The following is an 18940-nucleotide window of genomic DNA, read 5'->3' on the forward strand; positions in this document are numbered from 1 at the left end:
TTTTGTTCCCCTGTGTTGCTAGTTCAGAAAAAGAACAGCTCTTGGCGAATGTGTATTGACTATAGAACCTTGAATAAAAACATGATCAAGAATAGCTTTCCGATTCCAAGGATAGATGACATTCTTGATTGATTACAAGGAGCAAGAATGTTCATGCGTTGGGCAAATTTCCTATCTATGTTTCATTTTCAGATAGTGCATGTGGAAGGCAAGAAGAATGTAGTTGCAGAAGCTTTATCTCGCAAACCACAGGTGTCAGCTATTTCAATTTCTTATCACCATGAATTGGATGATATGAAAGAGCAGTATGTTAATGACGAATATTTCTCTGAAATCTATGAACATTTGATCAATGGCCAACATCATGATCATTATGTGTTCAAGGAAGGCTTTATCATGATGCATGGAAGACTATGCATTACAAAACAACTAAGGCCAAAGTTTTATTAGAAAGTCATGCTCCACCGTATACAGGACATCGTCGTATAGATGCTATAGTCAAAGCGGTAGATACTTTCTTCTATTGGCCAGCCTTGAGATCTAATGTAGATGCATATGTCAGATCTTGCCTTGTATGTCAAAAGGTTAAATTTGATAGACAGAAGGCACTAGGGTTATTGCAACCACTGCCTATTCCAGAAAGGCCATGAGAAAGTATTGCCATGGATTTCATTTTTAATCTTCCAAGAACTTCTTCAAGGAATGATGGAATCTGGACTATCATTTGCAGATTCAGCAAACATGCACATTTCATTCCTGTAAGGAAAAAGGTTAAGTCAGAACACATGGTAGAGATATTTATGCATAATATCTTCAAGTACCATGGAATGCCACAGTCAATTGTCAGTGATAGAGACCCAAGAATGACTAGCTTGTTTTGGAAAGCATTGCTTGAAAACATAGACACTACGCTGAAATTTTCATCTTCTTTCCATCCATAAACTGAAGGACAGTCCAAAAAACCAAATTCGACTGTTTTAGATCTACTAAAGTGTTATGTTTCAGATCATAAGACTTCTTGGGAACACTACTTGCCATTGGTTGAGTATGCATGCAATAATACAATGCACTCATCTACTGGCAAAGCACCTTTTGAGATTGTGGAAGATGGAAAGAAATTGCCTCCCATTTTGTAGACAAAAGATAACATTTTTGAAGCAAATCATTATGTAAAAGATTGGGAAGAAGCATATAAAAAGGTCAAGTATGCCTTAGAAAAGTCACAAGCTAAACAGAAAACAGTTGTTGATAGTCATCATCGGGAACTCTTGTTCAAAAAGGATGATTGGGTCTTATTGCATTTTGAAAAGGCACGTTTGAGAAAACAGAATGGCAAGGAACGTTTATTTCCAAAAGCTGAGTATGCGTTACTATGGCCCTTTTCAAGTCTCAGAGAAGATCAATGATGTGGCATATAGGCTGAAATTGCCAGAGAATTGGAAAATTCATAATGCATTCCATGTGAACCTATTGAGGCCTTTTATTGGCGAAGTGCCAGAAGATATAGTTCAAGAGAAACAACCTGAAGTAGAGAAATTAGATGAGATTCTAGTTCTTGAGCAGATCTTGGCACATAAGGATAGAAAAATAAAAGGTAGAGTGATAAGAAGATTTTTGGTGAAGTTCAAGAACTATTCACCAATGGATGCCAAATGGATGGAAGAGGTTGAACAGGCAAATTCGCCTCAATTATTGCAACTTTACTGAGAAGCTTTCTTGCTCGAACCTACAGTGACTTAGAATGCTTTTTGAAGCAATGTACACTCTCTATTGTACAGTTGAATACTGCATGTCATTGAATAATGCACAATATATGGTTTACACTTAGTATTAGTATGTGTATCATTGAATGAAATCTCAATGCTTTGAAGTTGTATTTGTTACACTTCAGTTGAATGATTATACATATTGTGACACTAATAGTTCAGGGATACGTGCTATTGCCCTGTGTTGCATCCAAAAACATGTATATTAGAAAAGGCTCCTAGTAACCATAGGTGAATACAGGATGTGATCCTCCACCTATGTGAGACTTGAACTTGCAATGGCACAAATGGTAATGGAGAAACTCCTATCATCGCCCTGCGTCATCTGTTAGCAAGTGATACATGCAATGGCACTAATAACATGGAGAATCTTGTTATCGTCTTGTGTCATCCATTAGCATGTGTGGCATGCAATCGAGGTCACTTGCTTCTTTCAAGGGGGGATATATCACTAGGTGGTGATACTTTTTGTAGTTGCTTTTCTTATTTACTTATATAAATATTTTTATTTTCTTTTCTTTAGTTGTTGTTGCTTTTTACCCCCAAAGTTCTCTTGGATTAAGCCAAGATCTTTGCATGGCCAGAAGAGGCAGTCATTGGGACAAATTGGACTAATGGTTTGTTTGAGCCTTGGGACTTGTTCCATATTGAATGGGCACTAAAGAATAAAATGTCGGTGGTTAGGAATTGTGTGCTTAGCCACTGGAGATGGTGCAAGACAATGAGCATGGCCAAGACAAAAGATGTACATGTGAGAATGCCCACGCAATAAAAGTCACCGTAATTGAGCCACTTTACACTTTTTGATGTGGTTGCAATGATAAAAGTTGCTCAGAACAACGTGAGGAATGCAGAGGTCACCATCCATAAAATTTAGGGAGTTACTATTTTTGGATCCCAGAATCTGTTCGCATCATTATCTTCGTTTTTGCAAGAGGATTAATTCTCTAGTCTGTACCGAGTTCAAATTTTGCACCGATCATGGAGTGATACAGTCTGATAGAGCTGAGAGTGAACCGACGGATAACACATACAGAGAGTAGAGAGCAGTAGAGAGTGATGCACGATATTCTTGGGTACAAAAGACTAGTGTACCTCTTTAGGTTTTAGATAGATATATATATATATATATATATATATATATATGAAAGTACAAATATGCTAAGGGTGTGTTCATACTCGTGCACATATAAAAGGCACGATGGCCCTATATTCCCAACAACCTCCCACCTAAAGGCAATGTGTCTTAAGAGGAAAAAAGAATCAGCTAAGTCTAGGTATGTACAAAGCTGAAATACATATACCTATCCAACTCCCATCATCTGTCAGCAATGAGAAAACCACTCTGTTGGAAGACCCTTCGTGAGAAGATCTACAAGATTATCATCTGTATGCACTTTGACAAGCTCAATGCTCTTGATGTCACGTACATCTCTAATGAAGTGGTACATCACCTGTATGAGCTTCCTCTTTGCATGAAAGACGGGATTCCGTACTAGCATGATAGCACTTTGACTATCACAATGGAGAACAGGTAACTTTGTAATGCCAAGCTCTCCCACCATATGTGAAAGCCATAAAGCCTCCTTCCATGCCTTAGTGGTAGCCATATACTCTGCCTCTATAGTAGACAATGCAATACGCTTTTGTGGCCTGGAGATCCAAGAGATTGCTCCTCCTGTGAAGGTAAACACATACCCAGAAGTGGACTTTCTGCAATCCACATGACCAGCATAGTCTGCATCCGTAAAGCCAATGACAGATGCCTTCTGCTTTCCAAAGTAGATACACAACTCCTTTGTGTCTTTGAGGTATCTCATAATACCTTTCACTGCTTGCCAATGCTTTTTACCAAGATTTGCTATGTATCTGCTAACCACTCCCACTGCAAAGGCAATGTCAAGACATGTAGCAACCATAGCATACATCAAACTGCCAACAACTGAAGCATATGGTATCTTGGTCATTTCAGCCTTCTCATCATCAGATTTCAAGTTTCAACAATACTTCACGAACTGGTTGACACAAAATGTATAGTCCAATTTTTCCGAAAACGCAACCTTGAGAGAGAAGCCACAAGCTCCGTTACTCTATGCTAAAAGGTATATGCAAGCTTACCCACCAAGCCATGGCTAAAACATCCAAAGTCCCAAACTAAGACACACCTATAGATCCTAGATATCAATGGAAAGTAAGGGGAAGAGGAATTAATGGATGAGATGGCATGATGTCAACCATCCCAAGAAGATAAAGGGTGTGTGAAGAACCGTAGAATGAGAAGGAACCCCCTCTAACACAAAAGAAATGGGATCCCCCTATGAAGAAGCAATCTAAGGCCCCTCTAAACCTCTCGTGGAATCCCCCTCAAAGAGGGAGAGAGAGAGAGAGAGAGAGCATTAAGAAATCCATGGATCACGACCTTCGAAACATCAAAAGAGAAAGGGAACAACGCTGGCAATGCCAAAGAAGATATCTAGGGCTCCAATGGAATAAAAGCTAGGCAGCTCCCAGAGGTGGCCTCACGAACCTGAGTAAAGGAGGGAGTGGAGGGAGAGGTATCTCATGGAATCTCCTCGATGCCCCCATCAGAGTCGCTAACCATGGAGCAATCCAAGGCAGGGGAAGTAAGAGATAGCGCCTACGGATCCATGGGTGGACAATAATCATTGTCTCTCAGTGGAGTAAACTGCGCAGCCAAAGAAAAGAAAGAAGTCGAACAACTTGTGTCTCTTGCACAAGCAGACTGACAAGAAGAATGTATCCAAAAATCATTGTCTCTCAATGGAGAGAACTGCATAACCACAGGTTGTGGCCGTGCAAGCCATTGGACCTCAAAATAGGTGGGAAAAAACTATGTAGCACATTGAGAAGGTCTCCAAGAGATCATGGCGCCTGATGATCCTTCTTTTGCTCATAAGGACTTAGTGTGCATTGGATGCATCTTATTGCCTTGAGCATAAAACTCTAATAGCCGATGCACAATAATCTTTGTGGCCCAAAAGGGAGATGTGGCACAAGGAGTGCCAGGTGGTAGATGCATATACTCCCAAGGGTGTGGGGAGCAAGGGCTGAAGTTGAAAGTCTTCAATGGTATGATTGTTCTTGCCGCAATAGCAACACCTAGTAGACTCTCCATCAGGAGGAGCCATAGTATCAATATATCAACCTGGAAAAGAGAGGTGGAAGGGAGAAGAAGACTAGGATATCTCTCGATGATGTAGTAGAAATAAGGAAACAAATCACAAGATAAAACCAAACCTACAACCTGTCTTTGCCTTCTTCTATGCAGAGCATCTTTGCGGCTCTCTGACCACCTCTAGCTCTAAGACCATGTCAAGAAATGACTGCCATGAGTGAAAGCTAACTAGAGAGTAGGCTTTGTGGGGAGAAACACAGAGTGTGTACCGCAAATATTGAAAGAGAAGAGAAACTCAAAAAACAAAAAAGAAAAAGATGATAAGACATTGAATCATGCTAAGTGAACAAAGTTCATACAATGGAGCCGAAGCTTTGAAGATAACTACACTCTTCTATCTAATCAGGGGACAACACCTAAAGGGAATTTGTAGAGTGAAGGAGTGAATACAGTCTTCCATCAATAGGATGTTGAAGATGTATATTGAAGGTGAAGGATAGCTATCAAGGGAGCAAAATGCAATCCTTAGATGCCTTCGAAGTCGAGAAGAAGATCATCAAGTATGAAGACATACTTCGAAAGATGAGAATCAACAAGATAGCCTGCCAACAGAGGAAATCGAGCCCCTCATGGATCAAGAACTGCACAGGCATAGGTATCTATGGTAGCAAGTGCTTGCTAGAGTTATCATTGATGCCAAGGAGGTGTCAGACTGGGAAACACAACCTAAGAGGCTGATGCTAGGTGGAGAGCATTGTCGCTAGGTAGAGAAAGGTGGACTGACAGCAAAAATGCAAGTGTCTGCTAATACCAAATGGAGATGATGGTCGCCAAGTGGAGAAAGAGAATCTCTAGCCAAAAACACAAGTACAATCTGACGCCAAATGGAGGAGATGGTCACTAGGTGGAGGAAGAAAATCTACAACCCAAAATGCAGCCTGGAAGGTGAAAGAAACAAGGAGCCTAGTCCAGGGAAAAAGAAAGATCATGAACTGCAATGTCCTCTCAGTGAGGTATAAGAAGCATTGGAGAGAGAAAAGAGAGTAACAAAATGTCGGAAGTAATGAATGTGGAATGGATGTATAAATGGGTGGAGTCAATGCCATATGAATATGCATAGATTGTTTGGCGTGTCGCCCCCAGTGAAGCCTCTCAAGTGGCACCTCGACTCTCTCGAAAGGCACCCAGAAAGCCTTTTTGGGACTGTAAATGGCAACCAAAAATAGAAATGGAGGAGGAAAATGGTAGTGAATGATATGGTTTCTCAACAATATACACATAGCTAGTGTTATGGGGGCACTAGACTATGCTCAAGAGACTAGACTAGATGCAAGATTTATTACAAGAATTCTGATTACAAGATAATCCCATGTAAGGGCATAAGATACAATGATAACTCAACAAGATACGGAAAATCCCACAACCCGAGACCATAAGTATAGACAACAGGCCTCGATAGGATATAAAGGATCCCACAACCCGGAACCATAAGTATGAATACAAGATATTAGAATTACAAGATCTCCCTCGATGAGGATGAACAAGATACAAGGCAATACTAGATAAGATCTCATGCTACCAAATTACAAGGTGACAAGACAACAAGAGTACAATGGAAGACAAGACAAGGCTAGATACCATGACTAGACAAGAACTAGAACTGAAACTCGAAGTTACTTACTTAGAGGTCTCGACTCCTTGAGCTCCCAAGACTGGCATTGGCAAGACTGAGAAGCTCTATGGCAAGCCCCTCCTTTTATAGGTGTTGGAGGGCGGCTAACGATATTCTAGAATGTTCCATGATGACATCATCAATGATGCAAGCAATGACATGGCATATCTTCTAGAAGGTTCTATAATGACATGGCAAGGGTAGGTTTGCATGGTTGGCTCGAGAATATACTGCTAAGGGTGCATTTGCATGGGGTGTGGATTCATATGGCATGAGCAAGAATTAATGTGTGTACTTGATCATGACCTATCCATGACATCACCCTCTCCTCTAGCAACGAGACCTATCCGTGACATCACCCTCTCCTCTAGCAACGAGTTACATAAGGAGCGCCTTGGCGGTTTGATCCAAGTTTCGTCGGATTCCTCTTATGAAATTCTTTAACTTTGAGAGGTGCTCTCAAGAGATATTTCGCAAGTTTCTAAGTGCGATCATTGATGTCATATCCTTTCTAGTGAACAAGGTATTCCAATCAATCTCGGGAGATCCCGAGTCTAAGACATGCTCGACCTCGAATTCTTCATGATCTCCAATCTGGACAAGTGGTGGGGGATTAGATCTCTCCCCCCTCAATGGTAAGCTATGGTATGGCTCAAGCAAGGAAACATGGAAGGCTGGGTGGATCTTCATGGTGCTAGGAAGTTGGAGTCGTAAAGCAACTGGATTGATCTGGGCTACGATAGTGAAGGGCCCAAATCTGTGGTGATCCAGCTTGGTGAAGGGTCTTGTTGTCTAGAGGTTATGCCGGAGTAACCATACTTTATCACCAACTTTGTATGTTGGATGTTGAAGATGATGTTGGTCCGCACAGTGCTTGTATTGATTCTAAGACTTTTGGATTTATTACTTCAATTCTTAGTGTATATCCACTAGGTGTTGAGCTTTATCTCAGGCGGCATGGTTCTTTACTTGATTGGAGAGATGTACATCCATCCTTGGATGCTAGCCATAGTTTGCAAAGAAAGGAGTTGCTTGGTAAATGCATGGATACTATTATAGTAAACCAACTCCGCAAAGGGCAAGAGCTCAAACCAATCATTCTAATTGTAGTTAACAGTGCAACGGAGATATTATTCCACATTCTCTTTGACCATCAGTCTGTGGAAGATTGGCTGTGGATAGCTTAACTTGGACTCCAAGGAAGTTGTAAAGGCTCTTCCAAAAACTAGATAGGAATTGGGAACCCCGATTATCATTGATGATATCGTCTGGGAGTCCATGTAATTTGAAAATGTATCGGAAGAAGAGTCTAGCAGTAGCTGCACTTGTGATGGTCTTGGTGGTAGGGATGAAATGTGTCATTTTTATGAACCTATCTACCACAACAAAAATGGAGTCATATTTGTCTGATTTGGAAAGATCTGTTATGAAATCCATGGATAGAGAAGACTAGGGTCGCACTGGAATGGGCAAGGGTTGCAAGAGGCCATGTGGTTTGTGACGAGGTACCTTGGCCCTGTTGGAGGTATCACATGATTTTATATATTCCTTAACTTCGTTCCACATTTGGGGCCAACAGAATTCTCTTGAAATAAGCTCTAAGGTCTTATTAACTCCAAAGTGTCCTGTTGCTGGGGTGTCATGGCATTGTTGGAGTACCTAGAGTCTCGACTTTCCTGGAGAGATGTAAAGTAGATCCTAATAGTATACCAATCTATTAGTTTCTTGAAACTCACAAACTTCGTTTTCTTTACCAGGGCTTCATGGATTAACTGGATCAAGGTAGGATCGTCTTGGTGGCAACTGGAGATGGTTGCTAGCTGGAGGTACTCTAGCTTGAGTAGTATTGCTCGTTGTTGATCAAAAGCTTCTTCTCCCTTCTTAGGTGCTAGGTAGCATCTTCTTGATAGAGCATATGATTGGCATTGTTGGCGTCCTCGGCGATAGGTGATGACAAAGTCAAACCTAGACAAGAAATTACTCTAGTGGAATTGTCTTCGATTGAGGATGCGGGTTGTCATAAAGTATTCTAGATTTTTGTGATCTATATAGATGATAACTTTATGGGCTACACCCTCTAGATGATGACATCAAGTATCAAAGGTGTCTACAATGGCAAGGAGTTCTTTGCATGGATCTCATAGTTCATCTCTGGAGGGGAGAACTTCCTTGAGTGGAATGCCGCTGGATGCATATGCCCATCATCTCCAAGCCGGGACAAGATGGCTCCTAAGGCATAGTCTGATGCATCGGTCTTCAAGAAAAATAGCTTGATAGAATCTAGGTGGACAAGGCTTGGGGCAATGGTGAAAGCGGTCTTCACGGTCTAGAAGGCTTTCTCGGCTTCTGGGGTCCATGAGAACTTTGAGTTTCCTGGGAGCCTGGTGAGTGGTGTGACTATCTTTGAGTAATCCTTGATAAATATCCTATACAAGTTGGCAAAGCCAAGGAAACATTGGACATCACGGACACATGTGGATGTCTGCCAGTCAAAAGTAGTCTCGATTCTCTTGAGATCCATGAAGATTCCTCTCTGGAGACATTGTACCCCAACAATTCCACTTTTGAGTGATAGAAAAATCACTTCTTAAGTTTTGCATATAGTCCTTTTTCTTTATGCTTTTCCAAAACTAATTTACATGGTGATCATGCTCCTTTGGATCTTTTAAGAATATCAAGATATCATCTAAGTATATGACTACAAAATCATCTCAATGCTCTCGAAAGATATCATTGATCACATGTTGAGACACTGTAAGAACATTGGTGAGACCGAATGGCATAATAACATACTCAAAGTGATCATACCTTGTGCAAAAGGCTGTTTTCCATTCATCTTCTTCTCTGATCCGTATAAGATTGTAAGCCCCTCGTAGATCAATCTTTGTGAAGATCTTCGCTTTTCCAAGGCATTCCAAGAGCTCTAGTATCAACCGCATAGGATATCAATTCTTAACTGTTATCTTGTTGAGTCCTCGATAGTCCACACACATTCAAAGTGACCCGTCTTTCTTCCTCACGAACAGAATTGGGGCTCTAGCAAGAGACTTCGAGTGCCTAATGAACCCCTTGGCTAAGTTCTCGTCAATGTTCTTGCATAGTTTAGCTAGTTCATTAGAGGATAGCCTATAGATGGGTCCAGAAGGTGGTTGAGCCCCCTCATGGAGTTCTATGGCACAATCATATAATCTGTGTTTGGGTAAGAGATCTACATTCTTTTTTTCAAAGACATCTTGGAATTCTTGATACTCACTTGATAGCTTAAGTGACTCATCCTTACTAGATTCTTGAGCTAGTATATGATATATCATGTAGGTCGGTTCCTGCCTTGCTCTATGCCTAAAGGCTTTGGCTCCTAGATATACCAACTTTCCTTGATTTTCACGGCCTGTAATCTTTTGCTTAATCCAACCAATTTCTGGGTTGTGTTTCTTTAGACAAGGCATCCCAAGGATGATTGGATTTGTGGGACTGGATATGACATTAAAGCATACACAAGATTTGTGATCACCAAGGTTTACCATGAGTGGTCGGGTTTCCTTGATAATATTTCCATATACTAGAGGTCTTCTATCCACGACTTCAACTATTGCAGGATTGGCCTTTTGGAGTACTGGAATCTAGTATCTATTCACAAAGCCATCATCAATGAAACATGCGGAGGCCTCGGAGTCGATCAAGGCTTTGAGGAAAAGGGCCTTTCTTGATAAGATCATCTGGACTATGACAAGAAAGGTTTCCATGGGTGTGGCTGGGATTAAGAGACCCTTCCTTATATCAAGGTCCAGTTGTACGGTCTCATTTACAACCGGGCATCCTCCTTTTCCTACTCGAGTATGGTTGCAGCAACTCTGGCGATTCTTGCCCTCTTATTTGGGTAACTTAGGGTGATGTGTCCAAGGTTTCCACAATATAGGCATAGATGATTCACTCTCCGTCTTTGCTTTTCTTGTGGGATCAAGGGATAGAATTTGGTATTATCTATTTGCATCGGTTTGGGCACCCTAAAAAACAAAGCTAAAAACTAAAAGAAATTTTATCAAAACCTCCCAATAATGTTGTAGTACTAATGGTAGAAGTAGTAGTAGTAATAATAATAACAATAATAACAACAAATAATTTTTTACTATTATCACAATTATTAAATATTTCCATTTTGATGTTGCCATTTCAGGCTGCCGAAACGCAATTTTTGGCAGCTATGCAGCCTTGCAAAGTAGACTCTACCGACATCAAACCACAGTTTATACCTGCTCAATCATCCTTGGGTTTTGTATTGATGGAACCTCAACTACCAAAGTTTAAGGCAATATTGGCACCCCACCTGCGATCATCAAAAGATGTGCTTCATGGAAAGTATGCTCATTACATGGCCCATCCCTACAAAGAAGACTCTGCCCACATCAATGCATAGTTTAGAACTGCTCAATTACTATTGCCAATAACATATTTGACATTGTGGATCATCCCCTTGCCAATATTACACCAGGCTAACTCCCTGATGTTTGTACGTTCCCTTTTTACATACAGCTCTCAGTCTCTGAAGTAATTAGAGTTTTGTAATATAGTTTTATTTAGATGGTGTGTTTTCACTTATTAGGGATTTCCCTCAGAATAATGTAATAGTACTACAAGAACAAAATCATTAACTAACTGATTGATATAATATTCAATCTGGTGACATGCTCCAAAAACCACAGTTTTACAACAATTACATCCCCTCCAACAACCTTGTGAATATACCACCTTCGTAGATCTTTTATCATTGTCAAGTTTGGTAGCAAGTGAAGCACAGGAAGATATTTTAGACTGCTTTATGTTAAGGACATTAATAAAGATCCACAGCTTTGGATTGATGACAAAATGAGCAAACTGGTGTTTTAAGATCAGCCATCCAATGCATGATGTGTGACCCTATATCTAATGGCAATAAGCTTGGAAAGAAAATTTTCCTAGATCTGAACAAGAAAAGGAACAGAGACCCGATCTTACTCTCTTTTTTTTGCGCTCTTTTTGAATCTGGTCTTGCTTATACTCCTCCTTGTGATAATCAAATACTTTGCACACTGGAGGATCTGCCCTGCCATCAACCTGTCAGCATTCTAAATTCAGCCATATTTCTGCTAGGCAACTTACTCGCTGGCTTTGCATTCGACTTATATTAGGTTGAAAGGTGTGTGTGTGTGTGTGTGTGTGTGTGTTCCTCCCTCCCTCCCTCCCTCCCTCCCTCTTTTTCTTTTTTCATAATAGGTAATTGTATTAATTACAAAAAAGTATAAGATTACAAGATTACAAGACACACGATGACTCTAGGCCATCGTGCATAACCTTGCTTGACAAGATATCAAATAACTAAAAAAGTACACAAGTCATGGCAAAGACACAACAAAGATTGCCATATGCCAAGGGAACAAGTACTCCTTGGAAAGATCAGTGTGCTGCATAAGGTCAAGCTGCCAATGTAGAAGACCTTTCAACTTGGTGAGGTGAGATTGCACCCTAAATGCGGAATCAAAAACCAAAGCATTCTGAGTTGTCCAATTATGCTAGCAACCCCAAAAACGGGGTAAGGAAAACAAAATCTTCATATGTGGTTGTGCTAGAGAAGGGTATTAGGGCCAAAAATCAAAGGGGCCTAACAAGCACCAGATTTTTCTTGCCAAAGGCACGAAAGAAAACAGTGGCAAGAAGTCTTCATAGTGGTGAGGCAAAAAAACAAGCACCATTCGAGATGTCATGTTTTGCAAGTACCAAAGCAAGAGACAGCCCACCAACCATGACACGCCAAAGGAAGAATATCTTATTGAACCAGCCCTCCATGATAGCCATAATCCTTCAATGCCGCGATTTGTGCACGCCCCACACAATATTTGCCTTATGGACCAGCCAATGGTGGTCCTTAATCATAAGATGGTATACTTGATTTGTCGAAGCCTTTTCCACCTAGAGTCGACCTGCAAGGTCCCCATCCTACCACAATCGATCAAGGAGAGCAAGGAAGGCCTCTCTATGCTGCAGTGACGTCACAAGGTGTTCCCACAAGTCCCTGTAACCTCAAGGGATGCAGAAAAAACTCCTAGTAGAGCGGAAAGACAGCAGAGAACCTCTCTTAAAGGGTGTCTTGTTCAACCAGCCCTCCATCACAGTTGCCCTCCACCATGACCGGGATTTACGCAATCCCCATAAAGCATTCACTTTAGTAACCAGCCATTGATGATCTTTAATCAGAAGATGATACACTTGGTTAGCAGAAGCTTTGCTCAAATTCAGCCGGCCTTGTAGGTCCCAATCCTGCCAGGGATGATCCGAATCAAGAGCAGGAAAGGGTTGTCTGCTCTGGAGCACCGTCAAAAGCTGTTCCCATAAAGGCCTATATCCACGAGGGATCCTGAAAAGCCTCCTAGCTGTACGAAACGATATAAGCACATTGCGACTGGCAAGGGTGGCATCCGCAACTGAAGACAAGCCCAAACGTGCCATCCGGTTGAATTGTGGTCTAAGCTCATGTTTACCTTTCCACGAAAGTAGACGCGAGACTGCCAGTAATTCCAATTGAAAAGAGTTAGTAGCCAAGCAATCCTCCGTTGGATGCCACTGAGCCTTTTGAAGGACGTGTTTCCAGGAACATACCAAATGAGTAAGCAGCGATGAAGAAGAACTGGAGAACCGCGAATCAGCATTAAGAACATGCCACCAAGAACTCCGGATTTGGATATTGCCATGCAGAAGCCCATGGCCCTCAAGGAAATAATGGGCTATAGCGACCCAGGGATGACGATCCGAGCACATGGCGCGGAAAAGAGACCAACGAAGTGCCTGCATGTGAGTTTGGGCATCTAAAATAGCTCCGCCACCCATGCATTTGGGGGTGCACGCATGCGATCACGAGATCCAGGAAATACCTGCATGCAATGAGTCCTTCTTCCATAGCATGAAGCGAATAGACTGAGTAAGAGCATTCAGAGTCGTAGTAGTCCAGGGCAATAATGGCAAGAAATATGTGAGCATTGGCAACATAATAATCTGGGCTACTTTGAGGCGAACGTGGAAGGGCCAGGCCTAAGACTTCCAATACATAAACTTAGCCACCATTTTCTGAGAAATCCACTGCAGAAGCTGCTTGGGAGGAACATCAACACCCAAAGGGTATCCAAGATGCCTGACAATGGAGCCACAAGGAACAACCAAACCCTGCCAGTCCAAGGACTGCAAATCCGACTCCGTGCAGCCTAGAAGGGCTGATTTGAGCGCATTGATACGAAGGCCTGACGCCTGACCAAAGAGACCCCAAACATCCAATGCTTTTCGAAGGTTATCCTTGTCCGCACGCAAAATCATAAAGGTATCATCCGCCAGGGATTGGCTAATGAAGTGCTGTCCTGTAGGAAGCGACAGTCCGGCCAACTGAGAAGAGGCGGCCATATGTGATAACATGGAAAGAACTGGATGTGTCGCAAGGGCAAAGAATAAAGGGCTCAAAGGGCACCCCTGTCTGACAGAACGGGCAAGGACAAATGGCTCAGTAACACCTCCGTTCAGCATGACTCGCGAAGACGCCGCAGCACTAATGGTGTAGATTAGACGAGACATCCGAGCACCAAAGCCCATAGCAGACATAAGTTCAACCTCTCTCTCTCTCTCTCTCTCTCTCTCTCTCTCTCTCTCTCTCTCTCTCTCTCTCTCTCTCTCTCTTCGTAATGGATGTTATATTTATAAAGTACTAGACGACAAAAGAGTTACAAAAGTCATGGCAAAGACACAGAGGAAATTGCCATATGCCAAGGAAGTAAGTCCTCCTGAGGGAGTAAGTCAAAGTGCCGAATGAGATCTATCTGCCAATGCAAGAGACCTTTAAGCCTAGCAATATGTCCCTGAACATTAGAGGCTGAATCAAAAAGAAAAGCATTCCGAATGGTCCAATTGTGCCAACAGCCCCAGTATCTAAGAAAGTGAAACAAGTTCTTCATATGCGACTGTGCCGGTGTGGGATATTTGGGCCGCACAAAAACCCAATCAAAAGGGCTTAGCGAGAAACCAACCATTGCTCGCCAAACCGCTGACAAGAGTGACCAGATTTTCTTAGCGAGAGAGCAAGAAATAAATTGATGACGGGCCGATTCCACACTGGTGGTGCAAAAGAAACAATTGCCGTTGGAGATTCGACGCTTGGAAAGGGTTGAAGCAAGAGGAAGACCACCAATCATCACCCTCCAAAGAAAGACCTTGCATTTGAAAGGTGTCTTGTTCAACCAGCCCTCCATCACAGTTACCTTCCACCATGACTGAGATTTACGCAATCCCCATACAGTATTAGCTTTAGTAACCAGCCATTGATAATCTTTAATCAGAAGATGATACACCTGGTTAGCTGAGGCCTTTTCCAAATTCAGCCGGCCTACAAGGTCCCAGTCTTGCCAAGGATGATCCGAAGCAAGGGCAGGAAAGGGTTGTCTGCTCTGGAGCACCATCAAAAGCTATCCCCATAAATCACGGTATCCAGGAGGGATCCTAAAAAGCCTCCTGGCTGTACGAAACGATATCAACACATTGCGACTGGCAAGGGTGGCATCTGCAACTGAAGTCAAGCCCAAACGTGCCATGCGGTTAAATTTTGGTCTGAGCTCATGTTTGCCTTCCCAAGAAAGTAATCATGAGGCTGCCAACAATTCCAGTTGAAAAGAGTTAGTAGCTAAGTGGTCCTCCGTTGAATGCCACTGAGCCTTCTGGAGAACCAATTTCCAGGAACATACCAAATGAGCAAGCAGGGATGATGAAGGACTAGAAAACCGAGAGTCTGCATTAAGAACATGCCACCAAGAGCTCCAAATTTGGGTATTACCATGCACAAGCCTGTGATCCTCAAGAAAATAACGGGCTATAAAGACCCACAGGTGATGATCCAAGCACATGGCAAAAAAAAGAGACCAACGGAGTGCCAGCATATGAGTTTCAGCATCCAAAATAGCCCCACCACCCATGTGTTTGGGGGTACATGCATGCAACCAAGAAATCCATGAAATGCCTGCATGCAAGGAGTCCTTCCATAACATGAAACGAATGTACTTAGTAAGAGCATTCAATGTAGTAGTAGTCCAAGGCAGCAATGGCAAGAAATATGTGAGCATTGGCAACATAATTGTCTGAGCCACTTTGAGGCGAACATGGAAGGGCCAAGCCTGTGACTTCCAATACACAAACTTAGCTGCCAGTTTCTGTGAAATCCACTGTAGTAGTTACTTTGGCCGAACATCAACACCCAAAGGGTACCCAAGTTGCCTGACAATGGAACCACGGGGAACAACCATTCCCTACCAGTCCAATGACTGCAAATCTGACTCCATGCAACTGAGAATGGCTGATTTCAAAGCATTGATATGAAGACCAGAAGCATGACCAAAGAGAGTCCAAATATCTAATGCTTTGCGAAGATTATCCTTATCCGCACGCAAAATCATAAAGCTGTCATCAGCCAAGGATTGACTAATGAAGTGCTGTCCAAAAGGAAGAGACAATCCAGCCAACTGAGTAGAAGCTACCATATGAGATAACATCGAAAGAACCGGATGAGTCGCAAGGGCAAAAAAGAGAGGACTCAAAGGGCAACCCTGTCTCACAGAGCGTGCAAGGACAAATGGCTCGGTAACACCACCATTCAGCATAACTCGCGAAAAGCCGCAGCACTAATGGTGTGATCAAACGAGATATCCGAGTACCAAAGCCCATAGTAGACATAAGTTCTGCAATGAAAGACCAGTCCAAATAATCAAAAGCCTTTTCCAGGTACAATTGAATCAATACCACCTCCTGATTAGAGTGCCTTGCATAGTCAATAGCCATTCGCACATTTAAGACATTATGTAGAATGTTTCGGCCCTTAATGAAACCATATTGAAGAGATGCATAATGGCAGGAAGATGCTTATGGAGCCGATTCGCCATCACTTTGGAAAAGATTTTATACATAGAACCCATCAAAGAAATTGGTCGCCAATGTTTCAACATAGACGGCGAAGGAACTTTTGGAAGCAGTTTGATAAGTCCTTCTTTCCATGAGAAAGGCATGAACCCCGTTTCCCAAACCTGCTGAAACATAGCCGTCAATGGTTTCACCAGTCGGGTAGCAAAAACCTCAAAAGAATTCATTGGTGAGACCATCCCAACCAGGATTTTTATCCTTGGGCAAGTGTAACAAAACATCCATAACCTCCGCCTCACAAATATCTGTCTCCAAAGTAGTTTGCATGTCATGTGGAACCTGATTGCAGACCAAATCATAGAAAACTGAGCAGGCATGAGTAATTTGGTCAGAAGGTGAAGGAGTAGAACCAAGAAGGTCTAGAAAATAATTCCTACACATATTCACAATAGTCTGAGGATCAATGGCCATTAGACCTTCTGCATCCTAGAGTCTAGTCATATTCTCTCGAGCAGGAGATGCATGGAGAGCTTGAAATAACTTATGAGTCTGACAAGCACGATCTTGCAAATTCTCAATCAAATTTTGCAATTTGGCCTGCTGATAAGATTTCAACTGAAACTCTTTAATAAGATCAACCAAACGCATAGCCAATGGCAGCAGAAATACATCATCTGGAGTCTCCACCAGTAGAGAACAAACCAAAGCCAGTAATTCCTCCGCTGCTTGTCGACGCCGCCGACAAAGAGAGGCATGATGAATCCCATACTACCGAACAACCCACTGCACATTAGAGAGCAATCGTTCAAAATAAGCATTGCCCTCAGAGGAGAAGTCCAATAAAAATCTATCAATCAATTGTTGCATATAACCTTGAAAGATTGAATGCTTCAAATAAGACGAGTTGAAACGCAAAGGGAGTCTATCCAAAAATTGCTTAAAAGGTGCAATGGGTTGTACAAGCATCTCAAGCTATAGAGGAAAATGGTCCGACAAGGCATATTGCTGCAACACTTTCATTTCCAGCATCTTAGGAAGAAAAGCATCATCCTGCATGATGTACATGTGGTCCAACCGCGACCACGTAGTTGTATATTGCGCAGAATGAAAAGTAAACCCCGTAGAAGAAGGGTGTAGCCATGACCAGAGATCTTGCTTAAGTACCGCAAGAGCAAACGCATTCCACACACGGCTTTCCGGAGCATCCATCACCGAATGCTCTGATGTGGACCGTGAAGGATCAACACACATATTAAAATCCCCCATCAAAAAACCCCGTCTGCCAAGTGGCAAGGAGGTCTGCAAAGTATTCCAAAGATCCCGGCGGGATAAAGGGTCATTTGGAGCATAGAGCCCAATTAACCATAAGATCTCTCCTTCAAATAAAACTTCAATCACCACAAAATAACCATGTACATCATTTTTAATAAGAGCAGGCTGATATTTCTCATGTACAATCATAAGCACACCAAAATAATGCATGGCATGTGTCCCTGCATAAAACAAGCGAAACTCATGGCAATCCACAACTTTTCCTGCTTCACCGTGACTCTTGTGCTCAACAGCACACAAGACATCCCACTGATTCTCATGCAATAAACTCCACATGGCATGTTGCTTATTGCGAGAACAAACGCCTCGCACATTCCACGTGGCTATCTTCATGTGTATTCAAAAAAGAAAATCAGGAACGAGGCAAAGCTTGCCTCGATTTAATCTTTTCTGCTAGAATGTCAAGGACTCCCTCATCCAAAAAATCAGCTAACACAGCAAAAGAGTTCTAACGGCCAGATTTAGAGGTAGACGGTGTATCCACTGTCTTGGGGATGGAACGGGGATAACGACGATCCCATGGGGTAATCACGTTACCTCTAGCATCAAAAGCCAACTTAGCAGGTGGGCCCTTCGGACCATCTGTATATACTTTCCTAGTGGGCTGATTGCGAGGAGCAGAAGAAACCATAGCATGAGTAGTGTGCTCTGAAGAAGACATGTCTTTCCTGCACATATAAGTACGCAACGAATCTTGTGAAGCATTAGGCACAATATCCACCATGCCAGCATCAAACCTTTTACCTTTTTTGGCACGTACATCTACCCAGTCATAGTCACAGGAATCCAAACCCAAAACATGTTTGCCTTTATCCAAAACTTTAGGTGGCTGGGTCGCATCTTGCGACGGAGCATCAAGCACCATATCTTCCATGGGAGGCAAAACATGCTCAGCACCTGAAGTCGATTGCTTTGCTGGATATTCGGCCATAAAATGCCCCAATTTTCCACACGAAAAACAATGCCCTACAAAGTTACCCCATTTCAAATGAAAGTGCAAAGGATGCATGCCAGAGCAATTAAGACGTAACCAAGCAGGCCTTTTCCGAGCAGTGTCCCATAACATACACAAACGGTTACGATTCGTGGCCCTTAGGCTCGGGGGAACCAAAACAGTGC

At 42.4% G+C, this 18940-nt stretch overlaps 1 protein-coding gene across 3 annotated transcripts in view; it reads right to left on the reverse strand.

Annotated features, from left to right (window-relative positions):
* The window catches only part of LOC148013360 (uncharacterized), a 120716-nt gene that overhangs the window by 48797 nt on the left and 52979 nt on the right, over window positions 1–18940 (reverse strand). For 2 of the 3 annotated variants that reach the window (XM_087668144.1, XM_087668143.1), the window contains one exon: window positions 11567–11665. The exons of the other annotated variant lie outside the window; for it this stretch is intronic. In XM_087668144.1, the coding sequence (XP_087524270.1) occupies window positions 11567–11665 (99 nt within the window). The remainder of the gene's footprint in view (window positions 1–11566; window positions 11666–18940) is intronic. 3 annotated transcript variants of the gene reach the window in all.

The sequence above is a fragment of the Lygodium microphyllum genome, chromosome 26 (assembly GCF_053477565.2).
Source record: "Lygodium microphyllum isolate KBCC chromosome 26, Lygodium_microphyllum_v1.1.10, whole genome shotgun sequence".
NCBI classification, from domain to species: domain Eukaryota; kingdom Viridiplantae; phylum Streptophyta; class Polypodiopsida; order Schizaeales; family Lygodiaceae; genus Lygodium; species Lygodium microphyllum.